The 23,176-nt window shown below is 45.0% G+C and overlaps 2 protein-coding genes across 3 annotated transcripts in view; both read right to left on the minus strand.

Annotated features, from left to right (window-relative positions):
• The window catches only part of CYTH2 (cytohesin 2), a 77,081-nt gene that overhangs the window by 29,273 nt on the left and 24,632 nt on the right, over positions 1–23,176 (minus strand). For both annotated transcript variants that reach the window (XM_077457449.1, XM_077457448.1), the window contains exons 2-5: positions 13,059–13,206; positions 12,304–12,370; positions 7,852–7,970; positions 984–1,064 (exon numbers count right to left, since the gene is read on the minus strand). In XM_077457449.1, the coding sequence (XP_077313575.1) occupies positions 984–1,064; positions 7,852–7,970; positions 12,304–12,370; positions 13,059–13,206 (415 nt within the window). The remainder of the gene's footprint in view (positions 1–983; positions 1,065–7,851; positions 7,971–12,303; positions 12,371–13,058; positions 13,207–23,176) is intronic.
• On the minus strand, positions 13,348–21,205 carry LOC143933326 (uncharacterized). The gene is made up of 3 exons (XM_077456197.1): positions 20,447–21,205; positions 19,669–20,340; positions 13,348–13,511 (listed from the first exon to the last, which is right to left on the minus strand). The coding sequence occupies exons 1-3, from the start codon at positions 20,643–20,645 to the stop codon at positions 13,348–13,350; spliced, it is 1,035 nt and encodes a 344-aa protein (XP_077312323.1). The 5' UTR covers positions 20,646–21,205.

Below are 23,176 nucleotides of genomic sequence, written 5' to 3' on the forward strand. Positions count from 1 at the left end.
TGCATAGGATGCATTAAGGTGAAACACAAAGCTTTACAACCCCTTTAAAGAGCCTGTATTTGTGTTTCAGGTCTACACCCATTAAATTGGGGGAGACTATCAACCTGATCATGATCTTTACAAGCTTGTTTGTCATTGTATACTATATAGTGTTTTGCTGGTACATATCTGGGTAAAGCTTATAGCATTTAGTGTCCCACACTGTAGCAAACGGATCCTCTTAGTGGTACCCTTGTATTTCTTTTTCCTCTAAAAATGTTATGATGGGGATCAAAGTTTTACTGTTAACACTTTTTTCCCCTCGGCATTTCCAGGTCTGTCATTACATGTCCAGGGGTGTCTTTGGAGAGACTGGAAATAACCTTCAACAGAAATCCCAGGAGATTTAAAAAAAAAAAAAAAAAGTGCTTGTAATTTAACTTAACAGTAGCCATGAAAGACTAAACTTACGAGCAGTGTTTGCCTTTAATAATCATCTAACAATCATCCTATGTGAATTGACACTGCTTGCTTTGAAAGACCATCAAGCAGAAAAGCTTTAAGTAAATTGCAATGGCTTGATTACACAGAACAGTATTGTACATGTACGTGGGTGGCCAGCTAAAACCTCAAAGTACTACCACAATTGTATATGTAAACAGTCAGCCACTTGCAACATGTTAATTGCACGCTCAAAACGTACTCAGGGTTTCCAGACAAACCAGCCATATAAGCCTTGCATTGCATCTATACTAAAAATTATTTAAGAAGTGTTACACAGCACACCTTATCTACATTTCAAAATATTATGTTCTGCAAAGTGGCTGAGTTTCTCATCGCCATCACTTGTTTTACAGTTTCCTGAATAGACCAACTTATTCTGGTCGGTAAAACTGACCACTTCCTCTTTTAGATTAGCCTTCCTGTTTCTTTGCACATAAGCGAGATGAAAAAGGAACCAGCTGGTGGTTTTAATGCAAAATCTATAGAAACAAGCTGCTGACCTGAGAGCTTGAACAAGATTTAGGTCTGTAAACTCGTGAAGGTCCACAAAAGCATGAAGTACTGAAATGTTGAAGTCCTCCCTAAAAACAAAGAAAAAAAAAGAAAAGGAATTAGTTTTCTTTATACTACATACCTTGGTTAACTATATATTTTAAGATTTGAATAAAGTATAAAAGTAAAAAATATGGCCACAACTTTTTCAATTGAGTGATGACCTGGGATAAACTGTTATTGCAACAGAAAGTTGAGAGCAATTTTCCCAGCAGGGACCCCGACAGCAATTAAACCTGACAGAATTTATAACTCCCTCCTATTCTAAGCCCCCAGTCACACCGGTGTGACTGGTCAGGTTTTTGACCGTTTCAAATTACGGGAAAAGTTGCATCCTATTTTCTGCACTGGAAGCAGTCAAATTGCACTGGTTTTGGAAGTAGTTCCTGCACTACTTTTTGCAAGTTCAGGTGCGACTTGCATAGACATCTGTGCATGAAGTCGCACAGATGTCTTCCAAGTCGCACTAAAACGCTACTTTGAAATCGTGCTACTTAATTATTTCAACGTTGTGATCGGTGTGACTAGGGTGTAAGAGCTTTACGGCCATCTGTGTTCGTTTGGGTAACCGCAAAGGAAATGAGTAAAGAATGCCACAACTGGAACACAGAGCAATAACTGAAGAGGGATTGTAACTTTTCCCCAGTGTATTCAAAATCCCCAAAAAATGTTGGGCTGGATTATTTTTTTCACAAGGAAATAGTAACTTAAAAACAAAAATGACTGACAAGTAATGAATTGCTTATGGCTGGGTTCACAGGAGACTGACCAGCTCTCAGTGGAGCCGGTTAGCACATCCCCATAGCGGCCACAGAGGAGATTACACAGGGGTCCTCGTGAGTCTTTGGGTCTGTTTTAGGTCCACATTCAGGAAAATATTCAGGCCGCATCTGAAGACAGTGTGAACACAGCCTAAGACCTCATACACACTATACAACTTTTGTTGTCCGATTTCCTTTAGATTTACCAAAACATGTAGTGCAAGGGCCTGCCTGATTGCATACAAATTGAAACTCTTAAGGTTTGACCTCATATTATATGGTTTTAGTAAAGGGGGGGGGACAAACAATCTACAGAACATTGTATAGTGTGTATTCAGCTTAAGGGTTGAAAGGATACATTTGTTTAAAAAAAGAAGTGCACTTTTTTTTGCTTGGGACACAGAGTTGGGCTAATATTCATTACCTACTGGGTTATACTTAATCTCCAGCTGAATGGACACTGGTAGACCAAAGGTCTTTAGACAGGAAGTGATCCCCTATATAACCCCTCCCCCATACAAGAAGTACTTCAGTTTTGTAGCAAGCACCAAATCCTCAAGAAAGGAGGGGATGGATCTCTGTATCCCATGATGTACTCAAAGAAAAGGATTTTACAGGCAAGTATGATGGGGAAAAAAAAAAAAAAATCCTATTTTCTTTTTCATACATCATGGGTCACAGAGTTAGGCTAATATTTATTACCTACTGGGATGTCCCAGAGCAAAAAGCCTTGAGGGGGAAGAAGCCACCATCTTTCCCAATAACTTTATGCAAAGTTGAATAGAAGGATGATTCTTTGTTTTGACCAACTTAATCAGTTCCTTTCTTGTGGGAAAAAAACACCTTGTTCTGAACTGTATCTAATGATCAGCCCCAAGTACTGCAATCTCCTTGATGGTTTTAAGGAGGATTTCTCTAGGTTGAGAATCCAACCTAGGTATTCCAGGTAGCCAATTGCGGTGACCAAACTTTGGTTTACGCGGGTTACCGACTGATCTATCAAGAGTAGATCGTCTAAGTAGGCCAGTATCGTTATACCTTCAGCCCTTAATCTAGCGAAAGGAGCCAGGACCTTTGCAAACACTCGAGGTGCAGTAGCTAGACCGAAAGGCAGAGCTACAAATGGAAAATGAAGATTTTCTACCTCGAATCGTAGAAATTTCTGGTGAGCGGAGAAAATTGGCACATGGAGAGAGGCATCCTTGATATCGTTTGACGCCAGAAATTCTCACCCTTGTAGGATGGAGACTACTGATCGGATTGACTCCATGCGAAAGGAAGGGATATTCAAAAACTGGTTTTGATCTCTAAAATCTAAAATGGGTCCGACATCCCCGTTTGGTTTTGGAACCGTGAAAAGGTTTGAATAAAACCCTAATACTTGCTCTTCCAAGGGGACCACCGATATCACTCTGAGACAAGAGATGATCCAAATCTAGAAAGAGAGACTTCTTTTTCACTGGATCTCTGGGAACGTTTAATCTGAGAAAACAAGGAGACATTTGTCCATCTGTCTTGACATTGTTCCTGCCAGACCCTTGAAAACTGTAGAAGGCTTCCCCCCCACTCGAGCGAGCAGGACGCCCCTTCATAAGGAGACTTTAGCATTTTGTTTTGTGGGTTTCCTCCCCCATGTCCTCTTTTGGCCTTGGGACTGACACCGACGGTGGAGGACGATGCCCCTGGCGCTGAAGAAGCATGTTTAAAAGAAAAAAAAATGCTTTAACTTCTTCTTAACCGGTAAAAGGGAGCTTTTCCCATTAGCAATTCTTTGGATTTACTTATCCAGATCATCTCCAAATAACCGTTCACCATGAAATGGGAAACTGGCCATGAGCTTTTTGCATGTTGCTTCGGCTGACCAATTTTTCAACCATAGGATTCTACGCACATGTATTAGCCCTAGTAAGAGCCGTGAGGCCTGGAGAACAGAATCTTTCATAGAGTCTACTGTAAAACAACGCTTCAGCATGCCCAGGATTTGGCCGGGATATGAGATCAGGAATAACCTTGAGTACCTCTATAAACTGGTCCTTTAAAAGGACGGAGATACTCCGATCACTGCCAGCGCAGGCTGAACATCTAAACCTGCGAGCAAAATAGTTTTTAAAAAGGAATTCCAACTTATCTTGGATCCTTTAGCATATGAGCATTGCCTACTGGGCAAGTCAGGTTTTTGTTTACAGAGGATATTGCAGTATCAATTGCTGGAATTTCCCATTTCTTATAGAACTCTTCCTCCATAGGATAAAGTATTGAAAACTTTTTTGAAGGGAGAAACGGTTTACCCAGGTGCTCCCACTCAGAATACATAAGCTTTTTTAGCCATGAATGGATAGGAAAAGCATGAACAGATTGTGGAAGCTTTAGTGAACCTAAACCAGAAGTGGGCTCATTAACCAACTGCGTTATTGGCAGTAAAAATGTGGAGCGGACCAAATCAGTGAGAGATTGTTCCAATAACCTTTCCTGCAAACCTGATCCTTCCATATTAGGATCTTCAGAAGAGGAGACATCAGCCTCTTTCTGGTCCTTTGAGAGAAATTTGTCATCCCTCACTCCTTGTTCCTCAGCATGAGGGTCCTGAGCAATGGACAGGGACCTGCTACGCTTAGTCCCACTCTGAGATGCTATTAAAGCATCAATTTTTTGATCCAAAACCTTAAAATGGTTGAAGGAAAAAAAAAAAAAAAAAAAAAAAAACTCCTTAGTAATATACACAGGGGCTGCAGTGAAGAGCAGCTGCAACACTTGCCCCTCCTGATGGTTCATTCTGACCAGTCATATTACTCTCAGGGGAGGATGCCATCTTTTTTTAGATCGTTCTAGACTGCCGTGTGACTATAGTACCGCTAGAGCCATTTTTGAGGCGTTTTTAACCCCCCCTTCTGACCATGGCCCGATGCACAAAGCAGAGGTACTACCAGAAGGAATGCATCCACTGCTTGAGCAATAGTTCAGGTATGCCGCCGAGAAGAGGGGAAGAAAAAAATAGCACAGGGGGGCGCCTGGTGGGGAGTTAACACCCCCCCCCCCCCCGACTTACCAGAGGTCTGCTGTCGGCCAGAAAAGAAAACTGCTTTTTCCTGCACACGTTGTGAGCTCTCTGAAAAGCAAGAGACAGGAAGTGCTCTATACAGCCCCCAGTGGTGACGCATAGGCATGAGAACATTTACTAAATTAAAGGAGACATTCATAAGAAAAAATCTTTAAAAGTTTTAAAAAACGCCACTTACTTTTCCCGCCGCAGGGTTTTCTGTGGTAAACCAACAGACCCAATCTTCACCCTTCACGGTGGGTTCCTTTAAACCTTCAGGAAGCTGGGAATCCTTGGGGAACCCCACAATCCTGGACCTGTAATAGCACCACCACCAGTAAAACTTAATGGCCTTAATGCCAAAAAGTACTGGATCCCGGGTTCCAGGCAAGACCTTGTTTCTTCGTATATGAGGCCCGGGTACCATTCAAGTCGGACAAAAAGACACTTTGAATGGATCCAGCTGCAGGGCTAGCCCAGCAAGGATTGCGCCAGTGGAGCTCAGCACAGCACATCTTTAATCATGAGCAACACTTTAGACACTGGCAAAAAAAATTGGAGGTCCTCCCAGTAGTGGGGGGGGGGGGGGGGGGGGTTTATATAGGGAGTGCACTTTTTGTCTTAGGGTGTGCCAGGGTCCATCACCTGAAGGTGGCCTATAACCCACATAGGGACTACTATGGCTCTGTGTCCCATGATGTACAATAAGAAATGTGCATTCTTTTTTGTTACAGTAGATCGCTGATGCCATGCAGGTCTCCTGCACACGGTCAGCGTATCAGCTTACCCATACATACCATACGGGTAAGCCAATAGTCCCTGACAGGAATACTAAATGAACTACCACAGCACTCCACAGTGCCATGGTAGTTCATTAAGAACTACAAGCAACATCAGCTAAGGATGTCGGGGCTTGTACAGTAGTTCATTCAGACACACGGCAGCGGGCGGCAGCTGCAGCTCTGGGAACATGTTACAGTTTCCACCCTAAAATCAGGAGGAACATGTAACATGTTCCCAAACTGTGAACTTATCCTTTAATCTCTTGAGATCCACGCTATAGCCGAATGACGGCTACAGCGCGGATCTGCTTTGCCGGGACGACGTCTATTGACGTCGTCCCGTGCACGAGCGGTCTGCGCGCCCCCTGAGGGGCGCGCGCGGCGCGCTCTGTGAACGGCGAGTCTATGAGACTCGCCTGATCACGGATCCGAGCAAGGGGTCGATCCCGACCCCTTACCACGTGATCAGCTGTCAGCCAATGACAGCTGATCACGTGATACAACGGAGACGGTAATCGGCTATTTTTCCTCCTCGCGCTGAAATCGCGAGGAGAGAAAAAAAAGCCGATCACCGGCGGCCGTGATCGGGACATCAGTCCCGATCACGACCAGCGTATCAGTGCCCACCTGCCTCCTGCCAGTAACCCCCAGATGATTAAAAAAGTGCCACACAGCAGTGCCCATAGTGCCACCCAGCAGTGCCATACATCAGTGCCCACAGTGCCACCTATCAGTGCCCACAGTGCCACCTATCAGTGCCCACAGTGCCACCTATCAGTGCCCACAGTGCCACCTATCAGTGCCCACAGTGCCACCTATCAGTGCCCACAGTGCCACCTATCAGTGCCCACAGTGCCACCTATCAGTGCCCACAGTGCCACCTATCAGTGCCCACAATCTGCCTCAAAAACATTGCTGCACCTCAGTGCCACATATCTGTGCCCATCAGTGTCATCTACCAGTGCCACCCATCAGTGCCACCTACCAATGCCACCCATCCGTGCCCATCAGTACTGTCTTATCTGTGCCTATCGGTGCCCACCAGTGCTGCCTATCAGTGCCGCCTATCAGTGCCGCCTCATCAGCACATTTCAATGAAGGAAGGAGAAAAATTACCTGTTTGCAAAATTTTATAACTATTAAACATGATTTTTTTTTTTTTGCATCTTTTTTGTTTGTTTAGCAAAAAATAAAAACTCCCAGCTGTAATTAAATACCACCAAAAGAAAGCTCTATTTGTGGGAAAAAAATGATAAAAATTTCATTTGGGTACGGTGTTGTATGCCCGCGCAATTGTCATTCAAAGTGCATCAGCGCTGAAAGCTGAAAATTGGTCTGGGCAGGAGGGGGGTTTAAAGAGGGATTCTGCCCAAAAAGAAAATATTAAAAGCCAGCAGCTATAAATACTACAGCTGCTGACTTTTAATAAATGGACACTCACCTGTCCCGGGTTCCAGCGATGCCGGCAGCCGAGGCCGATTGACCGCTCGTGCCTCGGCTACTGCCGCCGCCATTCTAGGTGAGGGAATCAGGAAGTGAAGCGAATCGGCTTCACTTCCCGGTTCCCTACTGCGCATGCGCGAGCCGCACCGCGCAATGGGAAATCTCCGCGCTGTCACTGGGACCCGTGTGTGTATCAGCAGACAGCGCGGCAGGGCAGGAAATGGCGTAGACTCCCGTGGGAGTCTATGCCCGGAAGTGGGTGAAAATACCTGTCTAATATTTGAGTTGTTTTTGTATTTACATGACGTAGAAGAAAAGCACATACATACTTGAATTCTAAAATAACAGAATAAGACATGGCCAGCGCTCAAGGAACTCCAGGGTAATTTTCCTCTTTACAGTAAAAGTATAGGTCAGCACAAAATACATATACACAGTGAAAAAGTACTAGTTTTCTCCCAACCCTAGTGCATTGAAATTCCTTAGCAGTGTTGTTGGCCCTGCCCAAGCTCTCCTCTTCACAACAGAATTCTGCCCCCCCCCTTACGTTCCAGAGAAAAGGAGACTGGGAGTGTTCTGTAGTCCAGCAACTGAGAAGTGGGCAGAACTGAAAGCATTGTTTGGGATTTCAGTGTGATCAACAACTGTGCAATGGTACGCTTAGCCTAACAGATAGAAGAATCTGAAATGCCCATAGTTTCCAGTTATCATTGTTCTATTGAAGGTGAGAGAATGTGATAAATGGGGTAGCTGCTACAAAAACAAGAAAAGGTGTATGTACAAATATGTGTACCTTTCTCCTAGATAGTCTCCAATGGCCGTCTTATTCAGGCCTTCACCTTTGTATAAAAAACGAGCTATATCCTCTGCAGTGTTTCTTAGCAGATCATTCTCTTGAAGGTACAGGATCCCCTGAAATTAAATGAGGAAAAAATAAAAAAAGTGTACAATTTATATACATAAATAATTTACATAATTTTCTGTCACACTAATTGAAAGGGATTCCATCACCCCTTATTTGAAAGATATGCAAGCTTAGGGCCTTCCTTCCTGCACAGCACATTTTCCCCCTTTAAAAAGGAGACTAGGTATAAAAAAAAAAATAAAAAAAAAATCTCACCTCCATGCTGCAGCATTGGTCGGATTCTGCGGCTGACCCCTGCCTGTTCCAAGCCTCAAAACTGAACCACTGATCACTCAGTTCTACGTTGGCTTGAAGCAGAGAGCAGTGTTTACCAGTCTCTCCCTTTTCCCCTCTAGAGTTTACTGGAGCACCACACACAGGACAGGGGGTGGGCGCAGGTGGTTCTGGCACTCAGCAGCACACTGAGAACTGGAGCCAGTAGTCAATCACGCAGCTGGGTTGATCCTAACATGGTGAGGATCCTTCCAGAGCCTGGATAGCCCATTAGCCAGCTCTGGGTCACAGATGAGTAATAGTAAGTGCACACCTGTGACACACAAAAGGAGTATGTCCAAAAAATCTTCGGCCACACTTTTAAAGAAAGCCTCTCTGTCTGGTGGCAAATCTGGCATGGCACTGGCTGAATTTTAAGCTCTTTGCCCCTCATGGCACTATAGGCTAGAAGATGGGCTCGGTATGCCGCTGGATATATAACGTGAACTAAAATCCTTCAGGACATCTAGCTGTTGTCATGACATGCAGCATGAAGAGCTGCTGAGTAAACGCTCAGGCTCTGTTCACATCTTGGCGTTCTTTCGGGTGACAGACATCCCGCGGTTCTGTTTACGCAATTTTACAGCGACTGTCGCCCGAAGAAACGTGTCATAAATTGCACTGCGATTGGGGTGCTACTGTAAGCGATAGTGAACGCACGGGCATCCAGCAATTTGCCATTTCAAATCACGTCAATTCTGCTGGCCATTCAAAATGCCAAGATGTGAGCAGAGCCTTACAGAACGGTCTCAACAGAAAGACAGGCCAAAGATTAAGATTTATGGTATGGAATAGAGAGGTTGCAGGCCAGAGTGGATAATATAAATAATCTCTCCCTCTCTCTCTCTATACATATATACACACACACACACACTTTTTTTTTTGATTTAATTAAAAAATTATTAAAAATGCTTTTGGAGTAAAAATCCATCTAAAGATAGTTTTCTATTTAACAATAAATTTAGTTTATTCAGCATTAATTGGAGCTTAGTTATGCAGCGTGAGGCTGTATATTCTGTAATATTAAAATTTTTGGTAAACTCATTCAATGAATCCAAGCTCTGCAAGCTGAGATAACATGCACAGTCACACAATTTCACAGTAACCAGGAGATAAAGTTAAGGAATATTCCTTTATCCCCCGTTAAGAGTTACCGGTAATGGTATTTCAATGAATCTTCCAGGGCAGCTACTCCGCCCTCTACAGGAGGTACAAAGCAGACAGACAATTTAAAAGGAGCATGTAATCTAGGGCATTTGAAGATAACTTTCACAAAATCGGACTGAAAGGCAAACCTTCTTTTATGCCCTCTAGACTGGAACAAACTTTTTATTCAGGTTCTTTCCACTCAGATAGAATCACGTCCTTGAGTGAATGATGCATAGGAAAAGACCTAGACTTCAGTCCCTGTACACTTTAGGCTTGCTGAGGCATCTCTATTTGTTCAGAAGTAGATATTGACTTTAGTAGTTTGTCAATATCTTCAACTGGAAAAAGATACAAAGTTGAGCTACCAGTATCCTCATCCTCTGATGCAGACTCCTCATCAGATGAACTGGATTTTTCGCCTTCTTTCAGGTCAGAAACATTAAGGAAACTAATGGTCTTTGCAATTAAGAGAGACAGAGACCTAGCTGATGCTGAAGGCTCCTGAACCACAGGCTTAGACTTGGAAGGTCCAAGCACAGCTAGTCTGTCGTTAAAGGACCGAAAAGAGGCCACCTCCATAGAAGTCATCAACTCCTTAAAAGAAGCAGTAGACCCAGAACCCGCCTTTGACAATATACAATCTTCACAAAATAGTTTTTTACAACTATCAGAAAGCCTGGCTCTACAGTTCCCACGTTTTTTCATTACAGGTTTGTCAACCTAGAAAAAAAAAAAAAAAAACAGAAAACCATTAAAAAAAAAAGGCTTGTACAGAAACAGTGTCCCGGAAGTGCGTAATGCGACTTCCGCTTCCAGTGCCATCCTGCCACGTCACCGCAAGTCCTCCAACACCATTTTGGTACACCCAATGTGGTTGTTGAGTCACTGCCGCACCACCAACCATCTCATTAAAGTGAATGGGACTGTCGGTGAGTCAGAGGGTCATAGGAGGAGCCGCTGTGGGAGCGAGATGACAATTGCTCTTTAACCAGTTCCCAACTGGCTCACGCAGATATACGGAGGCAGAATGGCTCCCCTGGGCAAAATCCCTAATGGTTACGTCCTTCCTTTTTTTGGCCACCAGAGGGTGCGCACGTGCCAGCTGCACAGCAGGGGACCCGAGGCATGTGACCAATGGGCACGATCGCCGCCAATCGCGTGCACGAGTGCCAGCACTGATATTTGTGTGTGTAAACATACAAATCCCTGTGTTGTCAGGGGAGAAGAGCCATATCGTTTGTTCCTCCCAAGTAGAAAAAAAAAATTTCTCCTCTCCAAGTAAATCCTATCCCCAAACAGTTAGAATGCATCTAGGGAACACACATTTAACCCCTTGATCACCTCCTAGTGTTAACCCCTTCCCTACTAGAGACATTTACACAGTAATCAGTGCATTTTTAATAGCGCTGATCGCTGTATAAATGGCAATGGTCCCCAAAAAGTGTCAAAAGTCTCCACAGTCTCTTTTGCAATGTCGCAGTACTACTAAAAATCGCAGATCACCGTCATTACTAGTAAAAATAAATAATAATAAAAATGCCATACATTTTTCCCATAGTTTGCAGACGCTATAACTTTTGTGCAAAGCAATCAATATACGCTTATTGTGATTTATACAAAGAACATGAAGAAGAATATATATTGGCCTAAACTAAGGAATAATTAATTATTATTTATTTATTTATTTTTTATTTGGGGGACATTATAGCAAAAAGTAAAAAATATTGTATTTTTTTTCCCCAAAATTGTCGCTCTTTGTTTATAGCGCAAAAAATAAACTGCAGAGGTGATCAAATACCACCAAAAGAAAGCTCCATTTGTGGGACAAAAAGGGCGCAAATTTTGTTTGGGTACAGCATCGAACTACCATGCAATTGTGAGTTAAAGCGACGCAGTGCGAAATTGTAAAAAGTGCTCTGGTCAGGAAGGGGGTAAAACCTTCCGGGGCTGACATGGTTAAAAAATAGGATTTAAAGCAAGTTTATTTAATTTAAATCAAGCCTTTTTACTAGTGATTTAAAATCAATTTGATTTAAATGAAATCCACCCTGTTGCAGACACCAGTAAGGTAGGCGTGACATAACTTTGGATCACTACTGTCCAAACATATCCTAGCCAGAGAAGTTTCCAGGTGCACCCTGAAATTAGGGGGGTAAGCAGAAGATGGAGCAATGGCCCTAAACATCGTGTGCATTTACAACACAATGGAGTTGATTTACTAAAACTGGAGAGTGCAAAATTTGGTGCAGCAGTGTACATAAACCAATCAGCTTACAGGTTTTATTGGCAAAGTTTAATCAAACAAGCTGAAGTTAGAAGTTGATTGGCTCCCATGCACAGCTGCAATAGATTTTTCACTCTCCAGTTTAAAATAAATCAACCCCATTGTGTCGTTAATACAAAAGATTTACTTTGGTAAACCTCTAAATGGATAGAATGCATTAAGGTGAAAAACCTTGAGACTTTACAACTACTTTAAAGCAGAACTTCACTCTCTCAATCACCATTTTTAATCCTTATGCTGCTAGTTCTTCAGTTACTTCCTGGTATCTTGCCTAGGCAAAATATGCAATACATCCCAGGAGTCTTCAAGGAGGGGAGAAGGTGTTTTCTTAGCTAAGCACACCCCCTTGCCTGCATGCATGAGCAACGTGCAAATGGATTCCAGAAAGTAAATGCTACATTAATTCTCTGCCCTTACTCAAGATGGCCACAGCTATGCTAGGGGGTGGTTTTCAAAGTGATCTCTCAGCAAAATAAAGCATGGAGACATGGATGTCTGGATGGAGGAGTTTGCTTTGAATATTCAAATTTAAATAAATAGCAATTTTTGTTTGTGGTGCTCAGATGCAGTGCAGTTTCCCTTTAATAACAGCCATTATAAAACATTCTCCCAGCAAATTAAGAAAAACAAAATACCTTTTTAGGATCCATATTGAACTTCTTTCTGCCCATACCAATTTTTCGATTCCTCTGCAAAGTTTTACTGCCAATGAAAGAAAAAACAAATTGCCATATATCCATAAATGCTCTCACACAGTTCTTGACAAAAACTAATAACTTGTTTTTGCCAAACAATGGGTAATATCATTCATTTGTGGTTTTACTGTTGCCCTTATTTCTCAATACAAGACCCGATACCTATATAACGGTTGGAAAAAGGGGGTGGGGGCAGGAGGATCAGGGACCTTCCCTTTTAAAAAGGTGAAGTTCTCCTTTATATCACCTTCTTTGGGATTGACATTGACAGCAATGCGTATACCTAAAAAGGTCCGCTATGATCCCCAATGAATGCTGGGAAAAAAAACAAAAAAACAAAAAACAAAAACAAACACACACATAAAACTAGACCTAAAGAGCTTTTAAAATTTAAAGCTGAAAAACCTTAAATTCCATCACAGTCATTTGAAAGAACAGTCAGGGTAATCAGATGTATATGTACTTGGGAAAAACATTTATTTTATTTTGGTTTAGAATGATCTGCTGATCTGTATACCTGCTGTCTTTTTCTGTTACAAAAGATCTTAGATAATGCAAGTGATAACATGAAAACCTGCATCCTGCAGAACTTGGCACCCATTATAAAAAAGTGCTTGGATGAATCTACAAGGCTATTTGGCATGTGCATGAAAAAAAAAAAGCACACAATGTCCACTTGAATGCTGAAGTCATACCTTCCTTCGTTGGCCTCAAGCCCTTCCACTTCATTCATGGCCTCGCTCAGCTCATCCCGAAGTCTCTGGATCTCCACCAGCAGTTCCTGCTTCCTGCGGCGGATATTCTCCAACTCTATGCGCTCTTCAGGAGTCAGGTCAGCGGGGACTGCAAAGGAAGCAACAAAACAAACATTCTCAAGGCTTCGCATACTCAGCAGCGCATTACTCATGGTGAAAGCAAGGAGGAACTTGGTGAAATTTCTCAGTGCTGCTTCAGCAAAAATGGATCCCCTTGACATGCAACCCTTTAAACATGAAGATCAGACTGCTCTGTGCTAATGAATATGATTTCCATTAACAATAAAAGCTGTAAATCATTCTGTAGAACAGCGACAGTTATGGCAAACTTTACAACTCCAGTGTTCCTCGGTGTGGCAGATGTGAACCACCATTGTGAAGGATTTCTAAGAGCTTATTAGAAATTGTTTCATACATAACCTCAGTCAAAAGAAATGATGCTTTGTTTAAACTAGATTCAAACATTTGCAGCTGCTGCTGGAAACAACAAGACATTGTAACCCCCCCAACCAGAGACAGCCCTTTACTGTACAAATAAGCCCGGACAGTGGACGCCATTGGCTGTCCATTTTATGATATTGTATAATTTTAATTTTTAATTTTATGAGAACAAGCTCAAAACAGCAAACCCAGGACCCTGCATTCACTATATATGGTCTCCCATGGTACACGGAAAGCAATTATTTTAGTAAATATAAATTACTTTCTCATCAGCTGTATAAAGGAGTCATGTGACTTCTGTCAGTGTCTGGTTAAAGCTTGTAAGAGGAGTTTTTATTCTCCTCTGATTGTCCTATGAGGCTGCAGGAACCCTGGCCCTCTGTCTGGATAGTGTTGATTGGCCCTGTGCCAATCACATGCACCCTCCCAAGGAGGAAAAAAAAATAAGAAACAAACACTCTAGCAATACACACCAAACTGAGCATGTGCAGAGCGCGCCCCAAGGCTCTGCCTTATCAGGAAATGAATTGGGGACAGTGGAATAAGGGGTGGATCAGAGAACACAGGATCAAACAGCCTTTTTACACAATACACAGGATTAACCTCTTAGGTTCCACAGTAAGTATAACAAGCATGCTTTACTGCATATACAGACTGATTTTACTATTGAAGATTTAGCAACACTTTAAGTACCGAGCGCCAAGTCCATAATTAATACCATGCGGCCCTGTGGGAGGAAACAGAGGATTGCTGTGGGCTGCTGTAGATGAAAACCATGGAGTAATGGTAAACCAGGAAAAAACATACAAATAAAACAGTGCTCAAAGACTTTGGTAGGAGTGGGACTAATTAGAAGCCAATCACCACATCATACCGCCGGAAACATAGTCATTCAGGGACTGCCATGTAACCTTCAACGAACATAACTTTATTCCAAACGTGAAACAGTCAGCGAGCCATAAAAACCATCAGTAAGATCAATTAAATAAAGCAGGGCCAGTTATCGAGCCCCCGGTCTGTGATGGAGAGTACCGTATATTTCTCAGCGGAGGAGCCAGTGTGGGGGATGAAGGATGGCAGTAAACAGTCGGTGTGTGGACTCGCCGTGCCGAGGACAACAACCACCAGACTCCGGAAGGAAATCAAGGGAGCCGGAAAGGACAGCAATCAGTGGCTGCCGTGACTATCAGAGCAACCACCTCCTTCACTGAGGGATATACTCTATCATCACAGCCCAGGTGCCCAGTAATTGGCCCTGCTTTATTCCATTTTAGTGATGGCCTTTATGGCTCACTTACTGTTTCATGTTTGGAATAAAGTTATGTTTGCTAAAGTTTACATTGCAACAGGGTGGAAAGAAATCAAGGATTTCAAAAATAAATCAAACAAATATGATATTTTTTTTCTTTGATTTAAATAAGATTTTTTGATTCAAATCAAATTTATTTTAATAAAAACACTTTTGGAGTAAAAATCTAAGGATAGTTTTCTATTTAAGATAAATAATTTAGTTTAATCGGCATGACATTAGTTATGTAGCACAAGGCTGTATATTCTGCAATATTTACATTTTTAGTAAACTCAATGAATCCAAGCTCCACAAGCTGATAACTTGCACTGCATTGATACATTCACACAATTTCACAGTAACCATAAGATAAAAACAAAACTCAGGAATATTCCGTTATCCCATTGTTTTGCAAATCTATGTACACTACAGACTGCATGATTGAATTGGTTCAGATATCCCCGTTTTATTAACCTGACAGCTTATTATTCTAAATAGGAAATCTTCTTCTCCTCATTTCAGATCCATCATGGCAGTGCCTGTTAGCGGGCATCCACTCAACTGCTGCCACCACATCCCTCACTTTGTTGCGTCACTGCTTCATCACCAGCCATCCCGTTAGGGTCCTTTCACACGGGGCGGATCAGTTCTGATCCGCCCCGTGGATATCCGTTTGCTCAGCGGGGATCACTCCGCCGATCCCCGCTGAGCAGGGAGATGACAGCTCCGTCTCTGCACACTGCGCAGGGACGGACCTGTCACAGCGCCGCTCTCCCCTATGGGAGATCGGATGACGACGGACCGCAGTGCCCGTCGTCATCCGATCCGATCCGCAGACGGATGGAAAATGACCAGTTACACTTACCGGTAACTGTGTTTCTGGGAAGTCTTCCAGGACGGCACCCTGAGAGATGACTGGTCCACCTGACAGGAAACACAATCAATCAAAGAGGTTAAAAGCCCCCGCCCCTCCCCGTGCTCCTCAGTTGTGACAAAGTATTGACCCACACCAGTGCACGAGAGTGAAGAAAACCACACCACACCACCACACTCTATACCTTAATTTAAACCTAAAGAGAACGGGTGGGAAGTAGGCCTGCCGTCCTGGAAGACTTCCCAGAAACACAGTTACCGGTAAGTGTAACTGGTCATTTTCTCAAGTCGTCTTCCAGGACGGCACCCTGAGAGAGGAGCAAGTAGCTCAGGCCTACCTTAGGGCGGGACAACCGCTTGCAGGACCTTCCTGCCAAATGCCAGATCCTGAGGGGACAGTAACTCCACCCTGTAATGCCTCAGGAAGGTGTTCTGGCTTGTCCATGTAGCGGCTCTACATATCTGCTCCACTGAAGCTCCGGCCCTTTCTGCCCAAGAGGTTGCCAGAGATCGCGTGGAATGAGCTTTCAGGTCCCTAGGAACTGCATTACCTGACTGCTCATAGGCTAAAGCAATGGCATGCTTAATCCATCTAGCTATGGATGCTTTGGAGGCTTGTTGGCCCTTCTTTTGGCCAGAAAAATTAACTAAAAGATGGCTGGACCTTCTAAACTCCTTAACTTTTTCTAAGTAGGATAATAAACAACGTCTGACGTCCAGACAGTGAAAAGAAATTTCCCTCTCATTTTGGGGATTATTACAAAAGGAAGGTAGCACTACTTCTTGAGACCTATGGAACCTGGATGCTACCTTAGGGAGGTACAGGGGGTCCTGCCTAAGTATAACCCTGTCCTCAAATAAACGAAAGTATGGTTCCTTGACTGAAAAAGCCTGAATATCGCCTACTCTCCTGGCTGATGTAATAGCAAGCAGAAAGGCCAACTTAAAGGTGAGGATCCTGAGGGGGATCTGGTCTATTGGTTCAAAGGGGGGCCTTGTTAAGCCCTCTAACACCAAGGTAAGATCCCATGGTGGGAACCTAGACACCTGGACAGGGGACAACCTCTCTCTGACCAAAAGGAACCTCTTGATCAGAGGATCTAGTGCCAAGCGTCTCTCCAAAAAACAGGATAAGGCTGCGACCTGTGCCTTAAGTGTCTTGGTTGCCAACCCCTGCTCTGCTCCATCCTGGAGAAACTCCAGAATGGCCGGGATCTCTTGCTGTGAAGTCCCTCTCACCTGACACCAGCGAGAAAAAATCCCCCAGGTCTTAGCGTAAATACGCCTTGTGACCGGCTTCCTACTAAGGAGGAGAGTATCCACTACTCTGTCCGACAGGCCCTTCTCCCGCAGGTTCTGCCTTTCAAGAGCCAGGCCGTCAGCCTGAAGAAGCTGGGGTCTGGATGGCAAACTGGACCCTGAAGGAGAAGGTCGCGCCGAACAGGAAGGTGTAGAGGCGGGGCTATGGACCAACCCTGCAGGGCTGGAAACCAAGCTCTCTTGGGCCACCAAGGAGCTATCAGAATCAGGGCGCCTTCCGAGAGAAACAGCTTTTGAAGAACCCTCGGAATAAGCCCCAGGGGGGGGGAAGGCATAGGCCAACCGGAAGTCCCAAACCTGGGCCAAGGCGTCTATCCCCTCTGAGCCCCCCTCTCGGGCAAGGGAAAAGAATCTCTTTACCCTTCTGTTCTTTCTGCGGGCGAACAGATCTATCTCTGGATCGCCGAACTGCCGACATACCAGGGAGAATACCTCTGGATTCAACTCCCATTCTCCCTGAAGAATCGGCTGACGACTGAGATAGTCTGCCTCTACATTCAGGGACCCCTTTATGTGGACTGCGGAAATGGAGATAATCCGATGCTCCGCCCAACCCATGATCTCTAAAGATAGAGCCAGTAGAGTTGGAGATCTGGTGCCCCCCTGATGATTGACAAATGCCACTGCCGTGGCGTTGTCTGATAGGACCTGAACTTCCTGGTCCTTGATCCTCCTTTCGAAAGCCTTTAATGCCTCCCCGATGGCCAAAAGTTCTCGAAAATTTGAGGATGTCTTTCTCTGACTCACGTCCCAGGAACCCTGGGCTGTTAGATCCTCCAGGTGGGCCCCCCACCCCCAGGAACTTGCGTCTGTTGTTATCCTGAGCGGCTGAAGCTGACTCCAAAGGAGGCCCCCCTGAAGCCTCTGAGGGTGAAGCCACCAGTGAAGAGAATCCTTTACCTCGATCGGAATGGCCACTTCTACTTCTAGAGAAACCCCTTTCCTGTCCCAAGAGGAAAGGAGGAAGTGCTGGAGGGTCCTGGAGTGCAGCTGTGCCCAAGGAACTGCTGGGATAGCTGCCGTCATCAGGCCCAGCACCCTCATAATCCCTCTGTATGGAGATGTCTTTGCCTCTAACAGAGAAAGGACCGCTGAAATTATACCCTCTACCTTGCTCTGGGGTAGAACTAACTTCTGTTGTGCGGAATCCACCAGGAATCCCAGATACATTTTCGTCTGGGCCGGAATCAGTGAGGATTTTTCCTTGCTGATGATCCATCCCAGGGATTCTAAGGTCTCCACTACCCTGGCTAGATCCAAAAGGAGCTGATCCCGATTCTGATTGTAAATCAGAATGTCGTCCAAATAGGGAATCAGCGCTACTTCCTGGAGATGCAGGAAGGCCACTACTTCTGCCAGGATCTTTGTAAAAACCCTTGGACTGGATGCCAGCCCGAAGGGGAGGGCCGCAAACTGCCAATGCTGAACTCCCTCTGGAGAGGCAATTGCAAATCTTAGGAAGACCTGATGGTTCTGAAATATAGGGACGTGAAGGTAGGCGTCCTTTAAATCCAAGGTTACCATGAACACGTCCCTGAGAAGGTGTCTCCTGAGAGAATAAACACTCTCCATGCGGAACTTCTTGTACCGTAGGAAGACGTTGAGATGCCTTAGATTTATGATGAGGCGATATCTTCCTGAGGGCTTTGGTACCACAAATATGTGGGAGTAGAACCCCTGACCCTGCTGGCCCTCTGGAACAGGCACTATGACCTCCTGCCTGGCCAGTTCTTCTATATTCTGTAGGACTCCTGCTGCCTTGCCAGGATCCCTGGGAAGGTGGGTCAGGAGAAATTTGGAGGGAGGAGGGGAAAGAAATTCTAACCTGTAACCCTCTTTTATGATCTGTAGAATATGGGGGCTCTGAGTGACCCTTTCCCACTGAGGGACAAAGTGGGAAAGCCTTCCCCCCACTGGAATGTCACTTGGAGGTCTTGTCGCTTGACTTCTGGCTGGAAAAGAGAATGCCTGACTTCTGCTTATCCTTCCCAGCCCCCCAACGTCTATTAGGGGAGACCTTTTTCTCCGAGAAGCGGTTCTTTGCCTGGGGGCCACGAAAAAACCTCTTCCTATCCCTCCTCGGTTTAGTAGGGAATTTCTTCCCCTTTTCGGTCGACCTAGCAAGGGCTTGGTCTAGGCCAGCACCAAAAAGGAGGGAACCCTCAAAAGGGAGGCCACATAGACGGGTCTTAGACGAGCCATCCCCGTCCCAAGTTTTAACCCATAGGGCTCGCCGAGCCGAGTTTAGTAAGGCAGCAGACTTGGCGGTTGTGCGCACCGTCTCCACGGCCGCATCCGCTAGGTATGCAACAGCGCTGCCTACGACCTCCAATGAATCTAAGACCTCCTTAGACTTGGAAGTCTGGGAGATGTGGTCTATCAGCTTAGAGATCCACATGTCCACATTTCTAGCGATGCAGGCTGAGGCCAACGCGGGGCTCATAGCCGACGCGTTGGCCTCCCAGGCCCTGCGCAAAATAGTTTCTGCCCTCCGATCCATCTGATCCTTGATGTTCCCAGTGTCTTCAAAGGAAAGATCGGATTGTTTAGAAACTTGTGCCAGGGAGGCGTCTAGCCTAGGAGTCTTGAAAAACTTCTCCTCATCCTCCTCAGTAAAGGGGCATCTACGCTTCCATGTTTTGTACTTTAGGAGCCTCTTCTCTGGATCCTTCCACTCCCTTAAGATAATATCTTTGAGTGCAGGATGTACCGGAAGAACCCTGGTCTGTGGTTTAATTAAGCCCCTATACATTTTGTCTTGGGCAGAGACCTGTGCCGTGGGCTCCTGAATCCCTTCAGAAGCGTAAACCGCCCTCAGTAGTCCCTCCATGTCATCGGCTGAAAAGATATGCCTGCTAGACCTGGAGTCCTCCCCCTCATCCTCCTCCTGGCTGTCCAACACACCCTCGTCCGAGAATCCCTGCCCATGGGATTCGGACTCATCCTCCTCCTCTGAATCCTGAGACTGGAGATACCTTGGGTTGTCTGCCCGCCGTCTAGACCCCCTAGAGGAAGCGGAGCCCTCCTGGGAGGAGGCGTCCTTGCTGGTGTGAGCCTCTGAATCCCTAGACTTAAGGGAGGACTGAAAGGCTTTCAGAGTGGACAGCATCTCAGTTTGTACTGTGAGAAACTTCTCCATTATCTGAGAGGTTTCCTTCCCTGTCAGCTTCTGTATACATTTAAAGCAGAAGGGTTTAGGATGATCTGGGGGTAATCTAGCATTACAGTTTCCACAACGCTTAGAGCGGGTGGAAGATTTCACGGGACGGCTGGCAACCCCAAGGGCAGTGGCATCGTCCCCTGAAACAAAAACATACAGGCATTACAATACAGCACTGTACCACCCAGAGGAGAAGAGTTGGGGTACCCTCCCCCATCTAAACCTCCGGCGGCCGGTCGGACTCACCCCCTGTGGTCTCCTCCATGGCCATGGACCCTGCGGGTCTCTCCTCACGTTCCATGCTGCTGGCACCAGTGAGCTTCTTCGGACAGCTAACACAGGCGAAGGCAGCCGGTCTGTGGGAGAAGTGGGCGCCTGCTCCTCCTGGATTTATGTCCCCGATTTGGCAAATCAGCTGTGAGGCTGAGGCTGTGGTTACCTCCATGCTGATACGGCCACCATTTTGCTGTAGACAGGAAATGACCCGAACTCTGAGCTCACTTCCTGTTCTGTGGAGGAAGTGATGTCATTCCTCCACCAAGCTCCAGGAAGATGGTGCCAAACCTCCCCAGAAAGCTGAGCACCTCTGCTGCAAAGGGGAGATACTGCCTCCAGCTGCACCAAGAACCCTCTGGATTGCTGGACCTGGAGTCTTCAGAGAGATACCCTGAGCCAAAAAGGGACACCAGGCTCCTTTTCTGCACGGCCACCGCACAGGTAAGGAGAGGAGAGGAAAATTGGCCCCTGAAGTTCTGGGTACACCACTGTACCCAGGGTCCTTCAGCGCCCAGGGGGGCTCTTCCAGTTTCTGCTGCCCCCCCTGAGGAAAATATAGGGGAACCCCCCAGGAAGGATGAGAACATCCTGCCAGACCTAGAGGCTTCCCAGGCATTAGGTCTGGCTCCCAGGGGGAGACCACCAGCCCCAGGCTTCGGGTCTAGGAAAAAATAACAAACGGTTTCGCTGTGGGGAAACACAATCAAAAACTGAGGAGCACGGGGAGGGGCGGGGGCTTTTAACCTCTTTGATTGATTGTGTTTCCTGTCAGGTGGACCAGTCATCTCTCAGGGTGCCGTCCTGGAAGACGACTTGAGAAAAATAGCTTTTTCCTCCGTTACACTTTTTCGGATCGGAGCGGGTCGGATGTCAGCGGACATGTCACCGCTGACATCCGACGCTCCATAGACCTCTATGGAGCACCCGTTCAGGTCCGCCTGAAAAACTGACAGGCGGGCCTGAACGGGACATCAGTGTGAAAGAGGCCTTAAAGTGATTTTTTTTTTATTGATTTTTTTCAATTTCAAGCTTCCCAGCCTAGAGGTGAGATGTGGGGTCTTATTGACCCCCATATCTCACTATAAAGTGGACCTGTCATGCCATATTCCTATTACAAGTGATGTATACATTCCTTGTAATAGGAATAAAAAAATAAATAAAAAAAATGTAACAAATTTTAAAGTGTCACCTATGGGGATTTTTCAGTACCAAAGTTTGGCGCCATTTCACGAGCGTGGGCAATTTTGAAACTCGGCATGTTAAGTATCTACTTACTCGACGTAACTTCATTTCCCCCCACCCCCCCCCCCCAAAAAAATAAATAAAAAAATGCTGTGCAAATACTGTGCAAGATAAAAAGTTGCAACGACTGCCATTGTATTCTAAAGGGTCTTTGCTTAAAAAAAAAATTAAACACAATATATATATATATATATATATATATATATATATATATATATATATATATATATATATATACACGCCCCTGCAAATCTAATGCGAGTTCAGCCATACAACCATTCGCAGGTGCAAATCACGTCATGTCTGATCGCACTGGTGTGAACCTGGGCTCAACGCAGCGCAGCACCCGTCAACGGCGATATGCCACGCGTGGCGGCTCCCTTGCGCATGGGCGGGAGTGACATCATCGCGGCTTCGCCGAATGACAGCGGCGGAGCAGCGAGACCCACCGAGAAGATGGATGCGCCGGACTACAGGGGACAGCGGTGACTTCGCTGGCTCCTGTGTCAGGTAAGTGACACATAATGGGCTACTATGCGATGCATAGTAGTCCATTATGCTTTGCCTTTGCAGGGAATGAAAGAGGAAGTAAACTCATCAGGGTTTACGTCCTCTTTAAGTCTCATTATGTAGTCCTGGGCATTCTCCACATAATCAATTTATAATTATAAAGTTAGCTGTCAACTATTTTCATAATCAATTAGTTGGCTTGCATACAGAATGCATTATTTGCCTATCAGAGAAAACAATGCAGCACACATACAGCTCAGTTAGAGCTGCACGATTATTCCCCGTTGTGATCTTGACAAAAACATTTCACCATTCTTGCTATGCAAAGAACTTTCTGCTCTTCTGCAGCCACTGCCGTCAAAAGAAAAGGAAGAAATATAAAAAAACAAAAACAAAAAAACAGGCAGTCTGCCAAGAATCACAACATCCTTTAACAGCGGAACCAAGTCTAAACATTGTAACAATTTGTCAATGGAATAGACTTCGTGTGTAAGTGAGGAAAGTTTAAACCACTTAAAGCGGAGTTCTGCTTAAAAAGTCAGCCGCTACAAAAACTGCAGGAGCTGGCTTGCGCCGCGCAATCATCTGGGAAACATGACGTGTCCCAGATGATTGACAAGAGGGAGGGGGCAGAGCTGATCTCCCTTCCTGCACCGAGAAGTGATGTCAAGAGCCCAAGCACTGAAGGAGTTAGACTACGAGGGACCCCCTAGCAACAGGTATTTAGAGGCGAGTAAAAAAAAAAAATATATAATAAAAAAAAAAAATTTCTCCAAATTATTATTATTTTTTTTAATGAAAATATATTACTTTTTTTAGGTGGAACTCCACTTTAAATACTAAAACCTTTTTCTGACATTTGTTGGTTTCAAGTTAAACATTTTTTGCTAGAAAATTACTTAGAACCCCCAAACATTATACATTTTTTAGTAGAGACCCTAGAGAATA

Source organism: Lithobates pipiens, unplaced genomic scaffold, assembly GCF_037356315.1.
Source record: "Lithobates pipiens isolate NorthernLeopardFrog02 unplaced genomic scaffold, aLitPip1_a1.2 Scaffold_27, whole genome shotgun sequence".
Classification (NCBI taxonomy): Eukaryota; Metazoa; Chordata; class Amphibia; order Anura; family Ranidae; genus Lithobates; species Lithobates pipiens.

Coding starts and splice junctions, on each gene's coding strand:
- LOC143933326 (XM_077456197.1), bottom strand. CDS start 20,645: ATGGAGGTAACCACAGCCTCAGCCTCACAGCTGATTTGCCAAATCGGG. Junction 20,341..20,446: donor CATGGAGGAGACCACAGGGG/GTGAGTCCGACC, acceptor TTTTTGTTTCAG/GGGACGATGCCACTGCCCTT. Junction 13,512..19,668: donor AAAGTACAAAACATGGAAGC/GTAGATGCCCCT, acceptor ATTTCTAATAAG/CTCTTAGAAATCCTTCACAA.